The following is a 21,018-nucleotide window of genomic DNA, read 5'->3' on the forward strand; positions in this document are numbered from 1 at the left end:
TATAATCTACTATAGCTATAGATGATAATAAAACTCTTAGTGTTTCAACAGAGCCATTAACACAATATTTTTCCCCTTACAGAATTATTTCTGATTTCAACAGCTATATAATATCTGCTGGTTTCTTAATTATTTTATAAGCAGAACTCTTTAGTTTTTAAAGGTTAGTAATTGAAAGATTATAATGACACAGGGTACTCATATCCATAGGAGTCATCCAAAGATGGCAAGTTTATAAAATTCATAAATGTTTCTGTACTATAATGTATAAACTATCTAGTTGTGCCCAAAGATAGCCCTCTCAGAATTACATTAATAGCATTTAAACATGCACACTTACATTATGTTTCCTCCCTCATATATTTCTGCCATTTTCAGCAGTACCATTTTAGACTTTAGGCATATTATCTTTACTTATGCTGTTAATAAAAGTGCTTATTGAATTACATTCTTGTTTGCCTTTAATTTTAGAGTTAGATTTTAATAACAAAGTACACTACAGTGATACCACATTGAGCTCTATAGAAATACAATTACAGAAATATAATTTTCCAGAAGATCAGTTATAAAGTCCTGTGGATGCTACACTAATTAGATAATAAGATTGGAAGGCATCAAGGAGAGTATAACTGATGCCTAGGCCTGATTCATAATTCAGATTATAAAATGAACATGACGTGTATACAATTCTTGCTGATTTATAAAGGTAGTTTAAAAAAAACTCTTATATATAAGATACAGCATATAAAATATTTAATATGCTAGATAGGAATCATTTTTTATCAGATAAAAGTTCTGTTATGTGAATTGCCCCCAGAAGAAGGCCTGAGAACTGTCATCAATATGGAGCGTGCATTTCTTACTTTCTGGTGCCTTCTTTAGCCATATGCTTCTATTCTGATGCTCCCCAGCCACAAGCACATTCCTTGTACAGGATTACCTGCACCTGGCTGCTTACTGAGAAATATATGGGAAAAGAGCTGTACTTAGAGAGGAGGAAACAGAAATGAGCACATGGAAAGGGAAGTTTTGCAGAGTCCAAAAAAGCAGTGCAGCAGATGAATGATCAAATCTTACCAATGAGAAATTAGAGACCTAAAAGCCTCACCCTGGAATTGTATATTCATTTATACAGCTGGAAAAAGAACAGATAAACAATGAAACATATCAAAGATGATTTTTTTAAAAAAGATGATCTGCCTGGTTAAAATATATCTCATATCAAACATTTCAACAGGTTTTATTAGTTGGCATGTACTGTAAATACAGTGAGATTTTTGGTACAGTGGTCTTCAAATAAAGGTTTCAGACTTATGCAACAGTTGTGCCAGTATGTAGTTCTTTCCTGCCACTGAAAGTGATCAAATGTCCCTTTCCCATTGTTTACTGTTTTTTATTTGCTAAGGACTGAGTTGGGGAAAATAACAAGTCCTGGGACTGGATTGTTCCATCCTACACACCTTTACAAATGGAAAACTCAACCTGTCTTTCCCAAGCAGTCTCAAGAGTGAAGCCCCTCTTCTCAGGACAATAAGAGAGAAGCAGAGAGAGAGGGAGGGAGGGAGAGAGAGAGAGAGAGAGGGAGAGAGAACAAGATGCTATTGGAGAGGCAATGTCTCAGGGAGCTACTTGCTCCAGGATCTCATGGAGAGCTGTGCTTGAGATTGTCCATGCCCAATTTAATGCATTTATATTCTGCCTTTCCTCAAGGCAGTATCCATGGGGTTCCCATAGATAGGCAATGGATTTGATCAGCTGAAAGAGGGGAACTGCACTGCCTGCCCTTCAGACCTTGTACTGGTTCTTTTGAATGGCTCCTTACAGTGATTCCCTTTGGAATGAGGGAGGAGTCAATTTGGAAGGTGGGAAGGAGGAGGTTCTAGCCTTTCCAATTTACTCTCCTGAGAGGAATGAACAGGAGGAAAGAGGAGGTGGGATTCTAGAGTCTCCAATGTACTTTCTGTTTCTTTTTCTCTCTCATACCATTATGTTGATTGTATTCACTTCCTGCAAAAATAGATATTCCCTCATGCCATCCAGGTAAGGACAGTGGAACACCAAATACGTAGAGGATTTGAATGTGTTGATTTCAGAATATGCAGATTCTTAACTTGTGTATAATCTAAACTTTGTAGGTGATATGGTAATTAGGGTTAGAGGTAGTCCTCTATTGCTGTGTGACACAAGCAAAAAAGGCCCTCTTTTTGGACTTTCCGAGTCCTTAGATTGCCCACAATGGTTAAACCAGCAAGTCCTCCTTAAATTGGGATTTAACCATGCTAGTTCTCCCCCCCCCCCACAAACACTTTTCTACTTCATTTGCCTTTATTTATGTGCAGTTCAATCAAAATTCTGAAAGATTTGCCATTAAATGGCTCGCCCTTCATATTACATATTCTTTGAATTTTAAAATTGACATTCTTAGCCCTGGAATAGCAGAAAATTACAGAAGCATAGCCTTTTCTCTTGCTGGATGTGTGATTACTTTTTTTTTTTTTTGCTCATTTATATTCAGAAGTAATTAAAGTATAAGAATACTGCGTGATGGCTGCTCTGTTTAAGGCGAAGCAGAAACTGCAATATCATTGTGGAGGTGGGGGCATTTTGTTTCTATTGCAACTTTAAACAAGGTAGAGAAAGCATGCAAAGCATGGCTTCAGGAATTTGTTCCAACCTATTTACCAAAAGTATCCATAAGAAGCATCTGTATTTTCTTCTGTGTAACAAAACAGCATGTTGTGTCTGTGTGTTTCTGCTTTCCATCAGTGTATATGAATGTGTGTACATGTGCACCGGGAAGCACAGGGTGAGCTATGTATATTCCTGTCTGGATCATGTGACCAGAAGGGAGAAGGGAGGGTGTCACCAACAGCTGCCCAGCTGCGTCTCCCATGCAGAGGCGTTGGGGGAAAATGTTCTGGAATGTTTTTTTCTGCAGCCCCTGGCTAGATCCAGCCCATTTTCAAACATAGCCTTTCTTTTGCTGCTGTCTCCCCCACACTAATTTGGACCTGTTCCATTTAGCTTTTGGAGAGTTATCCTGCTGATGGGCAGGCAAAGTCCCTCTTGTCTTTCCAACATTTTGTTGGGCCAGAAAGATAGGTTTCTCTAAAATATTTGATCTGGTGGTGCGACAGATTGTCTGTTTTCCCTTGGACATTAAGAGCTGGTGCTATTGATACTGTTCTTCTGTCAATAATTCTTAGTGAAAAAATAATTTAACATAATGACATACACCACAGAATGCATATATTATGAGAATCAGGGCCAGTCCTAGGGTCCCCTTTTACCCTGAAGGTCCTCCTGCAGACACGTCTGGAGCTGGTAGTCGGCAATAGCATTCTCATCAAGGAGCTCCAGATTACTTTCTCACAGTGGCCCAGAACATTTTAAAATCATCATCATCATCATCATCATCATCATCATCATCATCATCATCATCATCATCATCTCTGTCAAGCAACTTGTTAAAGGTACAAGGAATTAAGGGCACAGGACCACAGTTGTGTAATTTTGGGTGATACTTTAAAAAAAAGTGTAATAAATAAATAAATTAATTAATTAAAAATGGGCAAGAAAGAATCAAGCTAAGTGTCTGTTTTGGAATATGAATTCATAGTTTCAACGTTGTAGATTTCTTCCTTTCAAATATAATTAATTGGCTTTTTGCCTCCATATACCATTTTGCATCAGCTATTACTCATTTGTCACTCATCCTTAAATCTCACCCTGCTATTCCTCTGAATGATTTGAAATTGCCATTCTACCAATTGAGTAGGAGGAATATTAGGACACTCCATCCAACAGAAGTTCCTTCATGAGCATATGAAATATTTTGCAGGATTTGCCTAAAAAAACGGGAAGAGTAGCACGGTATTACTTTCAAAGAATTTATTTGAGATGGTCAAGTTCACTTCTAAGGTTAGCTAGTGTTGCTAAACATTTGGTAGTGTGTTTGTTTAATATTGTTGTTAACAATGGTTTTGATTCTAAATGCAGGCTTATGCATGTCCAAGGAGTTTCCAAATGTAATGAAGTGTATTTCCAGTCAGCAGACTTAGCTGACAGCACATGCCTTTTTGTGTTAAAACATGAGTAAACTTATCCTGGCAAACATTCAAAGACATTACATTGTGTGGTATAATTGAGTGTTTTTTCTGGACTGCTGGAAGGAAACAAATTCTTGTAACTAGTCAATATTGACTAAAATGCTCATCCATATCACAATGTATCCCTCATCTGTGTGTATGTAGATATGCAATTTCAAATGTTATCTTCCCTTTAAAAATAAAAATGAGACTCTGAAGATCATGAATGACAGAAGCATACCTCTGAAGACTAACCCAGTTTGTAAATTGCAGCTCCTTTCATAACCATGATCTGAGAGTTTCTAATGGCAGAGCAGAGGGCTTGTGTTGAACAGAAGTGGGGCCATGACTTGCTGTGGTGCTGGAAATATATCTGAAGTAGTATTTAGTTTTAAACAAGAAAGTACCTGTGTATGGGAGAAAAGTGGGGGAAGGTATGATTTAATTGGACCAGACAGGGATCCCAGAACCCTTTTCAAAAGGAAAGCAAAAAGTGTTGCTTAAAGCATAATCAATATTGTTAATTTACCTCTTACAACATTTGTAAAAAATGCAGAAAATGCTATTTCACCTTGAACTCCCCTCGTACGGGGAGTTGGATGGGTTTACAAAGGGAATCACAAATGAAAGCTTGCTCACAGACACCTTGCAGGTAAATGGGTTAAAAGTAACTGGATGGGGTTGCGGTCTGAAGAGTATGCATGAGGTTGTATCGAAGGGAAATGATGTGAACTCTGGTTTTGTCATTCATGGAGTTTCAGAACTTTAAAGATGCTGATTGGGATAGACAGTGAACAGGAGCTCTCTCAGTCATTTTGAGCAACTTTTGTTTCCCTTAACTAATTTTAAATAAACATTATGTGATCATCAGATGACCAAAGGTAAACCATGCATACACAGTGTTTATATCTGGAAAGGAAAAGCTATTTTGACTGCAAGTTTTTTTTGAATGAAAATGAATGACTTTCTCAAGATGAAGAAACTTTGAGTCATCATTCTTTTATTGTGACTTTACTCTTAAAATAACTAGACCAGTGAAGGCTGCACACTTCTGACATAAAGTGTACATTGATTTCTGTTGAAAAACAGAAGAGACGCTGTATTCAGCAGGCATGCCTTGCCAGTTTAAAAAAATGTAAAGAAAAATAGTATAAAGAATTATTTCCGGTCCCCTTTGCCTGCCTGCAAAGGTCAGAGTTAAGGTTATTGCCATGGATTTATAAGGAAACTCATATTACAGCTGTCTGGACTATACCTGGCTTGAAGATAAATCAGCCCGGTAAATTTCCACTGCTGCTGGTTCTTTAACCTTCATAAGTACAAGTGTTCAACTCTGGTCCTGTGCTTTTTCAAAAATGGTCTCAATGCCTACCTACATAGTCAATTTTTTTCACTCAAGTTCAGATGTTCTTAGCTCATAAGGAAGGCTTTTTTTTGTGTGTATAAGAACTTTATTAAATTTCAACAAAAGATAAAATATAAAGAAACAGAAAACAAGAATGGAAAAAAGATCAGAAAAAGAATGGAATTAAAAGTGCAGAAAAGAAAAAAAAAGAAAAAGAGAAAAAAGGTAGCTTCCAACTTTCTTTGGTTCAGATACAAATATATAATACATTTGCCTCTTACTCTAAAATTTAAACTAATACTTCTATAATCATAAACAGTATTATTCATCAAATACCATAATTAAAGTTGTATTTCTCTGAGTTTCAAGCAAAAAGTCTAAAAGCGGTTTCCAAACAGAAACAAAGCTATACAGCTCCTAAGGAAGGTTTTTAAGTTTACTCTTCTGGACGGCAGAACATAATGACAAACAGGAAATGCTCAGCTGTATTTAATAACATCTTCTTGTTGTTGTTGTTTTAAAAAAAAACTTAAAGTTGCATAGATCAAAATTACCATCAGGAACACTGAGTTCCTGTTGATTAAAAAAAAAATGAAATTCATTCTATCACATAATTTATCAGGGTTTGGAGTATAACTTCAGTAATAGGTTCATTACTATGGCTTTCGTGAGTTTCAGGCTCATTCTCTTAATAGCAGCTATTTATTGACTTAGAAGACATGTTGGTGAATGGAGAAGTCTTTCTGGGCATCTAGGAAGCTTCAGAATGGTGGTGTCTCCCATTTAGAGCAAATTCTTAAACCTCCCCAGTGGAAATACTACTCTTTCCTACCTCAGATGGGATGACATAAGAGATGGGATGGCATTACGGCTTCTTCCCACAAGTGTCAGTTCTTTGGAAACTGGAGTTAAGGAGTTGAGGGGAAGTTGCAGCTTAAATTCTTGCCATTTGACCTTCATGGGAAGAAATTACATTGAACACTGTAGTTCACCTATCATCAGATAATGTAAGCATCACTTTATGGGTTCACAAAGGAGGTTGCCTGTAGTTTTAATAAGATATATAGAATTATAATGTTTTTTATTCCTTGTTCCTGACTTTCTTTCAAGCCACTCAGTCTGCCTTCTGCACTATTGTCTTACATTATCTTATGAAAAGAGCATTTGTTGCAAATTGTTTTCACATTGCTGTCTTAAATCACAAATTAATTCAATTTCTTTTGTAAATGAATATAATGTCAGATATAATTTGCTACAAATTAAGTCACTGGCAATCAAATACATCCTGTTCTTATCCACATAGATAACATTTGCAGTTTTAGTATACGAGCTTTCTTTTTGTGTAAATTCCAACAGATAACATACAGGGACAAAACGTGATCCCTCTGGCTCTTTCAGCAGGATTTGTGCCTAGCTTCATTGTTTTGCAACAACAGTACAAACACTGCACCAAGGCCACTGAGAATTTTGCTTCATGTCTCTGTCTCCTGCTGAGCAGGCTATTTGGATTGTTGGAGAACAGCAAATACTTCCAATGATAATCCAAAGATTTTGTTCCTCCCCCATTGGTCTTTTCCTGAGATGAACATGTTTGCTAATATCAGATCCCAATTTAAAAAAAAAAAATCTTAAAGTGGAGTGTTATTTTCAATTTAACCCCCCAGTTTAAATAATGTTTTTGCAGATGAAAACCTATGATAATTGCTGCTATCTTGGCTGATTCTGAAGTGACGGTGTGTTTTAAGCAACAACAATTTACAAGAATTCAAACTATTTCAGATGCAGTCAAATTGTGACCAAAACATTGCAAATCATTCAGTTCTTCTCTCAAGTTACTGAAATCCATACAACCAATTAACCAGAGAGTGTCCCATAGCCATATCCCATCTTATAGAGTCAGAACTATAAGGAGGGTGAGAGGGTGGGGGAGCACTGCTATAATTCCCAGCATCCTTCCAGTGCCTCAGCACAATGGAGAAGTTGGTGTGCTGTATGACATACTTCCAGTGACCTCATCATTGTGTAAGGATGATGGAGTCACTAGATATGTCCTGCACAGGACACCAGTGTCTCCTCTCTGCCGTGGCTCTGGGGAGGATTATAAGAGTAACTCAGCAGTAACACACTTGGTCTGTGTGTTTTTTATGAAACTTGTTCCAGGTTAAGTCCTAGGCATCTGTTCTTGGCAGTAAATTCCATTTCATTCCATTTCAAAAGGTTCAAAAGGAATAAAAGGAAAACCTGACCTGTTAATCAAGTGACACAGCAGAGACATTCAAAAAAGCAGTTGCTGGAGAGGCCATCAGAAGTGGGAGACTTCCCCTTTCGGTGGGCTTTTAAAAAGAGGAGGGGCTTGATCCATTTTGCTTCTCCTTTTGTTTTTGTTCCCACTGGCACTCATTCCTGGGGTTGGCAAAGTAGGGCCAATTGGGCTAGATGCAGAATAGATTCAGTTTAACTTTATGGACTTCGATCCAAGCTCTGTGTGCATCTGTGTGTGTTGTGGGAGTTTCTGGTCTCAGAGACCAGCAGTTGAGATCAGTCTCTTCAGAAGCTATTCTCCCTTTGTTCTCCTATTTTCCCCTATCTCTTTGCCTTTCCATTTCCTTCTAGTTCTCTGACTTTGATATACATAATAAAGAATAGAATTCATAATAAATCAATGACACTCACTCTGGGGAAAAGGCCTAGCTTTCAGCACATATCTTTCCATCCAGACAGTTACCAAAAGGAGGAGAATTACTACTTGTCTCCTCCAGAGTAAACCAGGTCTGAGAAGGATTTCTTTGAAGAAAAGTGGCTGGTGGTAACACTGCTGAATCTGGTATTCCTGTAAAGAAGTTGTGGGAAGGAAACAGTAGGGTTGTGGGTGGAGTGTTTAGAGATACCCTTCATGGGAGCCAGCAGGGCTTAGCCCTCCACATTCTGTGCCCCATTACAGATTGTCTATTTTAAAAGGTACTATCTAGGAAATCTCACACTAAATATCTCTATCTGAGACTGAAGAGCCTCTGATCAGATATAATAGATGCTACTGAGCTAGATGAAACCATGACCTGAGTCAACAGAAGGCTATATACATTTATGCATTTTGGATTACATTTCCACATGCTTCTATTTTTCTACTCTCCTTCCAAAGATAGAGAGATAGGTGACTATTCACTTGTTGCATTCACCCTTCAGCCAAAATTAAATACATTTAGGACTTTTCCATATACAATGCTTGACCAGCTGCTGTTCCCCAAGATATTGGTTCATTTTGAAGGTTGAGTCAAAATTTTCTAGGCCTCCATTATTTTTTAAAGCAGCACAAGCTGGATTTACTTTCCTTCCTTCCCTTGTAAATGTTATGGGTTGTGGGAAACCTATGAGGTTTAATCCTCCTTTTCCATGCCTCACAGCATTTGGGCACGTGCTCCTCAGCTCTTGGATGCGCCATCTACTGCAATTGATTCTAGGAAAGGAATAATGGTAACTTATCAGTGAAGTTGATCTTAAACCTTCTCATCAGTTTCTAGTCACTTTCACAATACCTGTAAAAAAACCTGCCCTGGTTGATTCTGCTTACTTATATAAGCAGGGGTTATCAGCAAACCCAGTCTTAATCCTACTTGATTTCCAGTCAGTTTCACAATCCTGGTAAAGAAAGTACTCAGCTTGACGTTCCCTGCTTCTAAAGCAATAACACTTGCCTCACCTCACTTTCCAGCTTCTGGACTAGGAGCTTGGCTACTTTCTTTCCTCCACACATAGCTAGAGGTTTTATACTGTGTGGCATAACTGGTTTAGAACCAGTTTGGTGTATTGGTTAAGGCATCAGGCTAGAAACCAGAAGACTGTGAGTTCTAGTCCTGCCTAGGCACAAAGCCAGCTGGGTGACCTTGGGCCAGTCACTCTCTCTCAGCCCTAGGAAGGAGGCAAGGTCAAACCACTTCTGAAAAATCTTGCCAAGAAAACTTGTCCAGGCAATCTCCAAGAATCGGACATGACTGAATGGATTAAAAAAAAAATAACAATGGTTAAAGCTATTGTGAATAGTGCCTGGCTGCAAAAATGCCCCCTACCAGGCTATCCTTCCTGCATCAAAACTAGCAGAGCTTTATGACAAAAACAAAAGGAATGGTGCCTTCAGAGAAGGTCAGCTTTCCCCTTAATAATTGCTAAGATTTATTTATATTGTTGTAAATGGCCAGACACATGCTCACAATGAAAAGGTAAATGGGAGATGGTTTCTAGGATTTTTCTTTTTCTTTTTCTTTTTCTTTTTGAGGAATGGAGGCAAGGGGGCTTTTGTTACTGAGGAGATGTGACAGCTCAGGGGCAAAACACTAATTTAAAAAAAAAAGATCATTTGGAAGGAGAATTCAGCATTCATGTTCTCAAGCACTTTAAGGCTGGAAGAATGAGCAATAGTGAAGTAGGAAGGGAGTGAAAACTGTGATATATACAAGTGTTCTTAGTTTCACTGATTGAGCTGGAATAAACCTAAGCAGAAACTGGCTGGATTTCTTGTGCTTTAAATCTGTAGTGTGATAGAGGCAGACATGGGAAGAGGGAGAAACCATGAGGGGAAAAGTTGATAGAATAGAATAGAAAAGAAAAGAATAAATGATGGAGTAAAGAGGAAAATCAGGCCCAGTCGAGGGATGTTGCCAGAAAAGATGATGATGGTGGGGAACATACTGGGAAAATCTGCTTTGTTCCCATCTCTACAGAGCCAGGTGGTGAAGATTCAACTGCATGAACTAATAAGAAACTTGGTGATGCTTTTCTTGATGGAAATCATTGACCTTATGAATTACTGGTTCTATCAGTAATTTTTTTCCTCCTTTTGGAAAAACAGTTTAGATGCTAAGATAAACCTGTACAACTTCTGGATATATTTTAGAAGGCAATTCTTCCCATACAAAACTTCTTCATGTGGAAATTAAGAAAGCTGGATAAGCATAAAAAACTGATCAGGACTGCTTAAACTGTTGTGCTGATCAGTTTAGACTGATATGAAAATCAGTGATGGAGTATAAGGGACAATGCAAGTAATGAATATACAGTATGTTGAGTATTTATCATTTGAAGGAAATGTCCTCATGTCATATTGTTTAAAAGAGCTCCTGACAATGTGGACAGTTTACAGGAAGAAAGAATATATTTTTTGTTCTTTAACCTTTCATAAATTAAATGATTTTTGATTCAGTCCATAAATATCAACAGTATCTCTGGTTCATTGACTCTTCCTAATGGCCAGTAGGAAAGTGAGGTTTTTGCCAGTAAAAGATGTATATTGGTAAGTGGGTCTTAGCACAACATCTTGCCTACATACTAGATGTATTCATATGGCTGTTAGACTCATGAAGCTGGAGCATTTTATATGTATGTTTATATGTTTAACTACAAAGGTCATGAATGGATTTGGATAAAGATGACTGCAAGAATGAATATTTAAGCTCCTGAGGTGGGCGGGGGGGGGGGGGGGAAGAGATACTATAGATACACAGTTTCTGCACTAAGATGGTTAAATGGCCTTTGCATCTGGGCTCCTGTCTTTGTTAACAAAAGTATTTAAGCTGGAACTCTGCTGCCTGTTTCAAAGGTTCTTCAGAAGTCTCTTTGAATTTTCTTCTTTTCAAAAAGAAGCTGGGCAGGCTCAAACTATTAAAATCTTGGGAGGTGAGTTTTCTGTCTTTCAATCATTCTAGTTTCAATTTATTTCTTCCATGATGTCTGAAACCTTGAGAAAAAGTCAGTTGCAAGGTCAAGTATGCTATCATTGATTTAACAGATATTTGATCACATCCAAAAGTTTAAACATCTTGAACAGACAACTGTCACTGCTATAAGTAGAGTCTAATATGCCATAAGATTATCCATAGTACATTTTCACTCTAAAGAACTGAACAGATATGAACATATTTTATTCAGTACTGGAACTTATTTCCTTCTAACAAGCCTTATGTCCAACAGCAATCTTTTCCACTATGGTCTAATCTAAATCAATGATTCTCAACCTTTCTTTTCTTGAATCCCACTACTCATTTTATTAATACTTCAGCCAAAAAGGGATATAAGTGTAAATGCATTCTGAAGGTCAGGAAACCACTTACTGAGACAATAAAGTACCAGCAAAAATATTTTTAATAATATTATGCCCCAGTTCAGAATTGCTTTTTCTTGTTCCTTTTCCTTTCCAGTAAAAGGCAATTTGTAAATTGGCTTTCACTGTAATGATTAAAAAAAAATAAAAATGTTCATGCCAGGAGGGAATAGGAGGAGACATTCCCAATTCTTAAAAGAGAGAGAGAGAACAGAACCAAATCTAATTTGCGCCAATCCATTTACTGTACTTCTCCATATCTTTTTATCCTTTCGTACCATCCTTGTATCTATCACATCTATATGCCACTTTCTACATTGACATTCTTCTTTAAAGTTCTCACCTTTCTCTTTTTGAGGATCTCATTAACTTCATCCATCCACCCTCCCTTCATCTTGACCCATTCATTCTTCCTTCATATATCCTCATTCAGACTCTTTATAATTACTCCATTGGTTATGTTTCTTTTGTATTGGTCGCTGACTTTTGAATTCAGTCTATATTCATTCATCACTCATTCATACTTGACCTTATTTCTTCTTGCTTAGTTATATCCATTTTTTAAGTAACCCATTTGATTGCATTTAATTTCTGTGTCTCCTGACATACTCAACTCTCATTTCTATGTAAGAAGTGGGCAGAAGCATAATTCTATACATAGCCATTTTTTATTTTACATCTTCCTGACAAACCAGATGCTGTCTTTCTACCTTTCTACATCTTACAAATTCTCCATCTATTTCCATATCTTTGGTAAACATTCTACCAAAGTATACAAATTCATCTGCTTCTTTTGGGGGGGGGCATTTATGTACAACTTGCAAACATTCGATCCATTTTCCATTTCAAATACAACTACCTTGGTCTCCGAAACATTAATTTTTAGATCCATACTCCTCACTGCCTCATGCAATGTAACAGTCTCTATAAACCATTTGGATTCTCAGCAGCAATGTTTGTATACATTCACATCCACAACTGACACAACATTAACAGCAGGACAAGTTCTTTATACATTTGTCCATAAATACATTAATCAATGAATGGAATTTTATACTTTGTTCTCTTAGCACTACCTGCTTAGTGTTGAACTATTCACTATGTGTTCCATTTATTCTTATATATGCTTTACTTCCATCATATATTACCCTTATGGCACTCAGCAAGCAGTTCCAGCTCCAAAATCCACAAAGTTTTAATATATTTCCTATATTCATACATTACTGAAGAACAAATCTTTGATCTGCATATTCCCTCCTTGGCATAAAGCCACACTGTATCTCTGAAATTTTGCTCAGTGTCACCTCTCATAACATTTCAGTTGGGATTTTATTACAGACCTTCTAGTTACTCTAAACAAACTAATCCCCCTATAATTTTTGTTTCACTCTTCCTACATTTTCCTTTGCAAACTGGAATGATAAACAGCATTCTTGCAATTATCAGACACAGATGCAGTCTTTGCACACACATTAAGCAAGTTGTATAGCCACTCCATGAGCAAACCAGATCCATCATTTAACATTTCTCCTGTTACACCAACTACACCCTCAGTCTTACATTTTTCAACATTTTCACAGCATTTTTCACTTTCCTTTTAGAAACTTTTAATCAACTTTTTCTTGGATACTGACATTTATAGCATTTGTTTTATTTTTACTCTTCAACCTTTCACTCTCATTCCCTCAGAGAATATTCCTCCCAACCCTCCCTCATGTTAGTTTCATCCCCAATAATTTCATCAAATTTCTTCTTAAATTGTTAGTCTGTGGGAGGTTCCTTGTTTAGCCTTTTTCATCCATTTCTAAAACATTTTTTTTTATTTCCATCAATATTGATCTATATTTTCTGTCCTTTATTTTCTTGTTCTCTTTTATTATATTCTTTGCAATTACCTTATTTTCTCCTTATAAAATATATTTCTCTTCATTTTTACAACAGTCTTTCTCCTATATGCATTATTCCTCTTCCATAATCTCTTTCACATTATTTCACCAAGATTTTTCATACTCCTCATTAGCATAACATGCTTCTGTGGCAGTCTGTAACATTGATTCTATTCACCAAGCCATCATTCTCATTCATTTTGAATCTCCAAATGGCCTAATCTTTTTTGTGCTCTCTCATCTTGTTCTTACCCCTCTGTTCATGGCATTTAATAGAAAGATTCCTCACCCCATCCCAGTTGTTCAGAATGTTGCACAATTTTTCCGCAGAGTCACCTGTGAGTCTTTGATTAGTGTCATTCATTGGAGTGTAATATGCAACTATCATAAACCTGTTAATTTCTACTTTCTTATGCACCTACGTCTAGATGTCAGCATTGCCTATATTCTGATGTACAATTTAGCCATTTTATTCTTCATGAAAGCCATACCTTCATTTCTTTGCATTTGTTCATCTAGTCCACTCCACAAGACCAGATCACTTTCATTCAGATCCATTACATCCTTACTGTTGCTTGATTTCACAAACACATAGCATATCTATTTTTCCTTCTTTCATTTAAGACACTAATTCATGGTCTTTATGATATACTCCTCTTACATTCCAAGTCACAATCTTCCATATGTTATAGTCATCAATGGCCCCATGAATATTGGTCTCCACTGCCCATGCTGGCTTGATTAACTGACATTTTCACATAATGCTTTTTTGAAAGATAAGAGTAAACTCAGTTATGAGCCTTAGTTACACTCATGCCACATACAACATTCCCTGCTAATAGCAAGGACATCATACTGGTCATCTTAGACACGTTTTAGTCAGTGTGCCAGAAGTGGAGCCAAAGTTCAGTTTTATCCCAAATATGCTCATGCTATGCTATGCAACTTAATAACTCTAATTTAAGGATTACTTTGCAAGTCAAAGTATTGTTATCTCACCCCTGCAAGGGGGAAGGAGGTACATGCAGTGTACTGATGCAGAAAATGTCATCTTGTGGTCATAGCGATGGCAAAGGATGTCTCCTCAACCAAATCCCCCAACACTAGCCACTGTCTCTTATTGGTTCTCTGTAGTCCCAATTTAAGGATTACCTTACCTCATCATCTGAAACAGTTCTTAAGAGATAAGAAGACACAAGCTACATTTAAATATAATAAACACCTTTATTCAGGTAATAACAGGCAGAACCCTGATGCCTTAATCTAGAAATCATTGATAATCTGAGCTCTCACTATTCCACTCCTCTAAATCAGCAGTTCTGTTTTGTGTTGAATGAGTATTTTTTCCATGCATAGTAATAATAACCGTTCTGCTTCCTAGGTAAGATCCTTTGCTTCATGCTGTGTCTGCTAGACATTTCACTTTGGGAGCATGGCATGCCAGATGTGGCCTCCAAAATTTTCTTCATGTTGATTAATTCTCTGCCACTGAGGGAAACTTCAGTAAACAGCTTGAATCCAATCCAGGTTCTGGCATCATAAGGACACCTATTCCTTTTTAGTTACCCACATGTTCACTATACAATAAATAACACAGAAATAACATTACACGAGAGACAGGCAGACCAAAACTGTTGTGCATTAGCGCTAAGTTTTTCTCCTCTCCCCTCTTCGTGTTTTCATTCTAATTATTATTATGACTAGATACTTAGCCTTAGGTGTGCTGAGGAAATCAGTATGACTCATCTGTCAAGTGCTGGCAAATGCTTGGGTGGATGTTGTCCTGATGGGCTAATCATTCCCATCTTCGCTTTAAAGATTTGCTAATTCCTATAGCTGTGCAAAGCAGCTATTGTGGGCTTAGTGGGTGACTTCTCTGCTGAAATAGCCTTGTGGTGATGTCGCTTATAAACTGGGTCATGAAATTAGAGAAAACAATAGTTGTCTTGAGGATAGGAGCCTGGCACGCAGCATACATTGTCAGTAATGATCGTCTGAGCATCATCTGGTGACATTCTTTATGCTGATTCTCTTAGTGTCAGATTCTTTTACTGGGTTTTTTATTCAATCCTCCAAGCCATAATGTCTTGTAGAGTGATTTCGCTACTCTGGTATCCTTTCTGCAATTTTCTGGACAACAAATTATTTCCACATCTCACTATAGGTATAATTGCAATGTTTGTTAATTTCCTCTCCCTCAAATACATACGTGCAAAGGTAATTATGTATTTCTTTCCTGTAAAATAGCTAATATTTTGGGGGGAGAAAGAACAGAATCCATTACTAGGAGTTAAGGAACTGTCAGTAGTTCATCCTCAAAATATTTTGGCAAGGCTGAAGGGCTCTATGTTTTTTGGCAGATATTGGCACCAAATGAGCCCCCTGGCACATGGTGAGCAACCTGTGGCCCACACGCATCTCCCAGACTCCAAAGGAGCTGATTTCTGCAATGAGATTTCTCCTCCTCCTCCTCTACCAGCACCAGCACCAAAATAATGACAGCACTGGGTATATTCAGACTGAAGTAGGCATAACATAACTATTTTGAGATTTTAAAAACAGCATGCATCTGGCTTTGGAAGCCTGCTGTTTTTAAAAGGCCATGCCCTACTCTATCAACACCTGACCTTGCAGAGCGGAGAGAATGGGGTCTGTCTTGAGAATTCCCCAGCTTGACACTCTTGTAGCACCCCCAGTGGTGTGCCTATAGCTAGAATGTAATCTGCAAGCTTGAGCCAATGTGTCCTTGAACTTCAACTTTTGTAAAAATGTTGTTTAAGTTTGAAGCCCTAAATTTATACTTTTCCTTGCTCGTTTCATTACAAATCAGTGATGCCATGCCCAAGAAAATAATCCCTAATTACAAAACTTAAAGATCTGAACGCAAGGGAGATGCAGTGACATAGCACTTATATGTTATGACACCTATGGCTCTCTTTGTTCTACTTCAATATATTTACCTTTTATTTTCTAATTCTGAAATATTTTCTGTTGAGAGTATGTCATTTTAAAGACCCATGAACTAAATTATCTTTATATAGTTTAGCTTTATAGATAGATATAGATATAGATATACAGTGGTACCTCGGGATACGAACGCCTCTACTAACGAACATTTCAGGTTACGACCAGCTTCAGCAGGGAAAATTTACCTCAGGTTACGAACTCGCCTCTACTTACGAACCGGATCCGCGGCCATTTTCCCTGCTGCCACGCAGTCGCGGCTTCCTGTGGGCGAGGTCGCGGTAGCAAGGAGACGTTCGGTGAGGCTTGTGGTGTGTTTTGCAGTGTTTTGCGAAGGTTTTTGGTGTGCGTGTTAGCATGGCTCCAAAGAAAATGCAGAGCAGGCTTGGCGGGAGTCAGGCTCTGAAGAGAAAATTGCCTCGGGTTGCGACCAAATTCGGGCGGAGAGCGGAACGGATTAACCGGATTTACATTGAACCCTATGGGGAAATTCGCCTTGGGTTGCGACCAAATTTGGAGGGCGGAATGGATTAACCGGATTTACACTGAACCCTATGGGAAACTTTACCTCAACTTGAGACCAACTCGAGTTGCACCCAGAGTCACGGAACGGATTAAGTTCGTATCCCGAGGTACCACTGTAGATATAAACTGTGTAATAATTTCATGTAGCAGAAGTGACTGGCTCCAGGGCCAATTGTAGCCAGAGCTTATTTGCTTGTAACAGCCCTGAAATTAGATCCATTCTTGAGGGTCAGTACACCCCTTGGCTTTCAGTTCTACAGTTCTACTGGATATAAAGGTTGAAGCAAAAACCAGAGAAGGGCATTGTTAAATGCTGATAGGTCCACCCCAATCTCAAGGCTGGGAAAAGAGTGGCTAAGAGTCTGTTAACTCAAAAGGAGAGAATGAAAATGCATAAGATATGGACCCTGGGGTGGCAGAGACACAGGGTTTGATTTCTATATTCTGACCCCATCTGATCTTCTACATATATGTGAGTTCTTTCTAGTCTACAATGAAGAAATATCTCTAGGAATATGAAATCACTGAGGCTTTGCTGTTAATTCATGAATGTGGGGTTGAGTTTTTGGGAGAATAAATATTTATAGCAATGCCTGATTCTGTATGGTTCTAGCAATATGAAGCTCATAAGGCTAGCCTACATGGGGGACTCCGGACCTATCCTCACTGCCCAGTCGCCTCATTGCCAGAATGGGCAGGCAATCATTTCTGGAGGGCAGAAATGGATGGCACCACCCTCTATCAATCCCCTGTCACCTTCAAAGCAACCTTGTGTGTTTCTCTGCTCCACCTCTGACATTATACTCTTTTTTATGTTGTCTTGAGTGCTTCTGTCCATCTGAGCTAGAGCTAGAACATTTCTGTTAGTTGTAGGCTAATCTCAGCAATATATCAGCTACTTTGCAGAGACAGGGTTGCCTCTTCAACCCAGTCAAAGCTTATCCTGCACTCTAATAGGTTCTGTACCTCCCTTCCCCACCCCCCACCCCTTCCAAAATAGCATAGTGGTTAAGATCTTCACTTAGATACAGAAGGCTGCCAGTTTGAAACCTAACAAAAACACTGTTTTCTTTAATTACAATTTTCCTTTTTTAAAGTCCAGGGGTTTTTGTTTTGTTTTTTTTAAATTTCAGTTACCTGAAGTAGAAAAGTTTTAGCTGCAGCTCCCAGATAGAAAAGATTATGTGGCTTCTTTCTTAGTTTTGTCAGCTTCTCTAATATTGCCACTGGAATGGATGAATTGTGTTAGAAGAGCTGTTGAGTTTTATGGTTTAGACACCTGTCTGCTATTAACAAAAGTGAGCTCACTTGATGTCACATGAGCCATGAAATAACCTTCCAGCAGTCACCTCTCTAGACAGGGTTAGAGCCAAAGATATAAGGGATTGAAAGAGTCAGTATCTTACTGCCAAACCTCTAAATCATCCAGTGCTTATTGCCAAATTATTTTTGGTATGATTCTGAATATACTTCTGCTTCAGAAGTTGTAGGATGCTCCCTTATATGGCTATGATTTATGAACCAGTTATTCCAGAGGTGTCCCACTGACCACCATTGAAACTGTACCGAATATTAATTTAGAAGCCAGTTATATTTCATTGGGATCGATGACCACTTTTCTATATCTTTGAGACCTACTTTCAAATACATATGTGTCATTAGGAAAAAGATTGTTGTCTACATTTTATATTTGTTTCATATTTGCACCAGTATCTAGAATGTTTTTACTTGAATGTTATATTGCTGCAAATGTGTGTTTCCAGTAAGTTCTTGAGCTGACTCACTGCAGAATAGATGGAAAATGCTGTTCTCACGTAGAACTTCAAATAACTTTTATTCTTGACTTTGACTTAATTCAACACATTTCTTTTTTTCAGAAAAAAATGGGTTAAATGAAGATTATATTGTATTTTCTTCGATACGAGTGTTTGTAACAAACACAGCACCTTCTTTGCAAATTCTCCAATCTTGAGCTCAGTCTCACTACACAAATAGATCTGGTGTTTGGCAGGGACCGGAATCTTCTGTGAGGTATCCAGCTCTCTGCACTTCACTCAGAAGATGTAAGCTAGAAAGCAGCTTCAGACCTTGAGACTGAAACCAGTCTGTTCAGCCATCTAGAACCCAATGAATTCCTGATTCAGAACCTCCCTGGTAGCGTAGAGAGCATTCTAATACAATCCATTTCATTAAGAAAGCAGAAAGAGCCTAGTGTTAATGAGGGCAGAATGACCTCTTCTGCATTTGAAGGTTATCCTATCCAAATCCAAATTAAAGATAAGAGTTAATAAACTAGGAAAAGCAATGGAAGAAATATCCTGAAAAATTAGCAGACAGAGCAGAGGCACAAGTCTTTGGTCACTGTTTTCTTTACTCCATTGTGATATGGCAACCAGATCTGGTTTACAAAACTAAAGGACCATGAGATAGCAGCAAAGATGGACAGTATAGCAGTTATTTCTAAATTTGCATCTATGCACTCAAATTAGCATAGACAAATGTTATGCAAATCAGCACCAATTTTTATCTTCTTTCTGGGTGAGTCTCCCCACCCCCACCCCTTTTTTTTTTGGCAATAGTCTCAATCCACTGGCAATTTATACCAATATAATTAACATGGTGGAATATCCTACTTCCTTTCTTTTGTTTCTAGGCTTGGCCTTTCTCAGAACTAGTTACCTGCCTCAATATCAACCCATTATCCAGCAAGGTTGAATGTAGAACAAAACATGAATTGGCATGAATATGAAGTATCAGATTCACAGCAATGTCTCTAAAAATAGATACTTAGATATTGGGCAGCCCTATGTAGGAAAGAATGCTCCATTGCTTTCCATGTATGGAGCCCTAGGATTGCAGGCTAAATGTACAGCATTAAGATGTATTCAGGTGCCTCAACTTTTCATTAGCCTGTGTATTCCTTCAATACATCCACATTGCCACCCACACCAACAGGCTAGTTTGGCAGAACATGTTCTTCTGTCAGTGATATGGCTGGAAGAAACTTTGGAGTTTGCCTGGGAGGTTTTCTCTGAGTAACTTGCAAAAAGATAGAACTATATTTGGTTTGGAACACTTCCTGCATTTTTAGTTGAATACAACAATGTGTTACCAAAAAATGAGGAAGTTACCATATGAATGTACTGTTAATATATACTACCTCTGATACATAGCAGATAAAAGGTTATATAACATACAATAGACCTGCTAATCTATTTTTTTTCTTTTTTTTTAATCAGTTAATTCTGGAGATGGCATCGACTACAGCCAGCAGAAGCGAGAAAATATTGGAGACTTGATTCAGGAGACACTGGAAGCCTTTGAGCGCTATGGTGGTGAAGATGCTTATATAAACATAAAATACATGGTCCCAACTTATCAGTCATGCCTGTTAAATTAACAAGAATGATGCCACTAGCATTTTCCAGCTCTGTCAAATGTTTTAGTAGTCATTCCATCCCCTCCCCCCCAATCTACTAAAAAAGCAGCTTCTGGGACCTTAGACTCTTCAGTACAAATGTGAGCCTGTCTTTCCAATACATAAATAGTGCCTGTTTCTTGGATTACAATGGTGTGCTGTGCTTATTTGTTTGGTGAAAGAATTGCTTCTTTATCACAAAAGCAGAGCGGAGCGGGTGTCAGAGTCAAACCTTCATTTGTACGGACAATAAAACTATAATTTTCATACGCAATTCGGCAATTGCTCTTCTGTGTCCGCTTGCCCTGGAGGCGATGTCCCAGGCTGTAACAAGGAGAGTTTATGCTGACTGCTTAATAGGAGAAACAATCGTTCAGCAGTGGTTCTCTAGCAGCTGGGCAGAATAATGGGCCCTGACTTACAATAAAACTGTTGAGCATCTCTACGAATTACAGGAGGGACTTTTGTGCAGCCCATTAGAAAGCTCCTTCATAAATGTAATTAATGAGTCAGACACATGTGTCATCCGAGCTTCCAGGTGTTTGCCTATTTCAAAAACAGAATGCCTCCTTATTTCTTTTCTTTTTTTTTCCCCTTTCCTTATTTTTTTAAGTAGCATGGCAAGAGAGGAAAATATATCAGCCTTCAAGCAAAATTTTATAGTAACAGTGTTGCACTGTGGTTCGTCTCGAAAGGCAATA

General features: G+C 38.0%; 1 protein-coding gene across 4 annotated transcripts in view; it reads left to right on the plus strand.

Moving 5' to 3' along the window:
* PACRG (parkin coregulated) overlaps window positions 1-20,585 on the plus strand; it is a 267,294-nt gene extending 246,709 nt beyond the window's left edge. For 3 of the 4 annotated variants that reach the window (XM_088142816.1, XM_088142835.1, XM_025164686.2), the window contains one exon: window positions 20,139-20,585. In XM_088142816.1, the coding sequence (XP_087998942.1) occupies window positions 20,139-20,299 (161 nt within the window). In that variant the 3' untranslated portion in view covers window positions 20,300-20,585. The remainder of the gene's footprint in view (window positions 1-20,138) is intronic. The other variant, XR_015796568.1, reaches the window with a different exon arrangement.
* Window positions 20,586-21,018: the final 433 nt, after the last annotated feature.

Source organism: Python bivittatus, unplaced genomic scaffold (assembly GCF_059951505.1).
Source record: "Python bivittatus isolate LINGU-HERP-01145 unplaced genomic scaffold, Pbiv_v1 ctg000020_np1212, whole genome shotgun sequence".
NCBI classification, from domain to species: Eukaryota; Metazoa; Chordata; class Lepidosauria; order Squamata; family Pythonidae; genus Python; species Python bivittatus.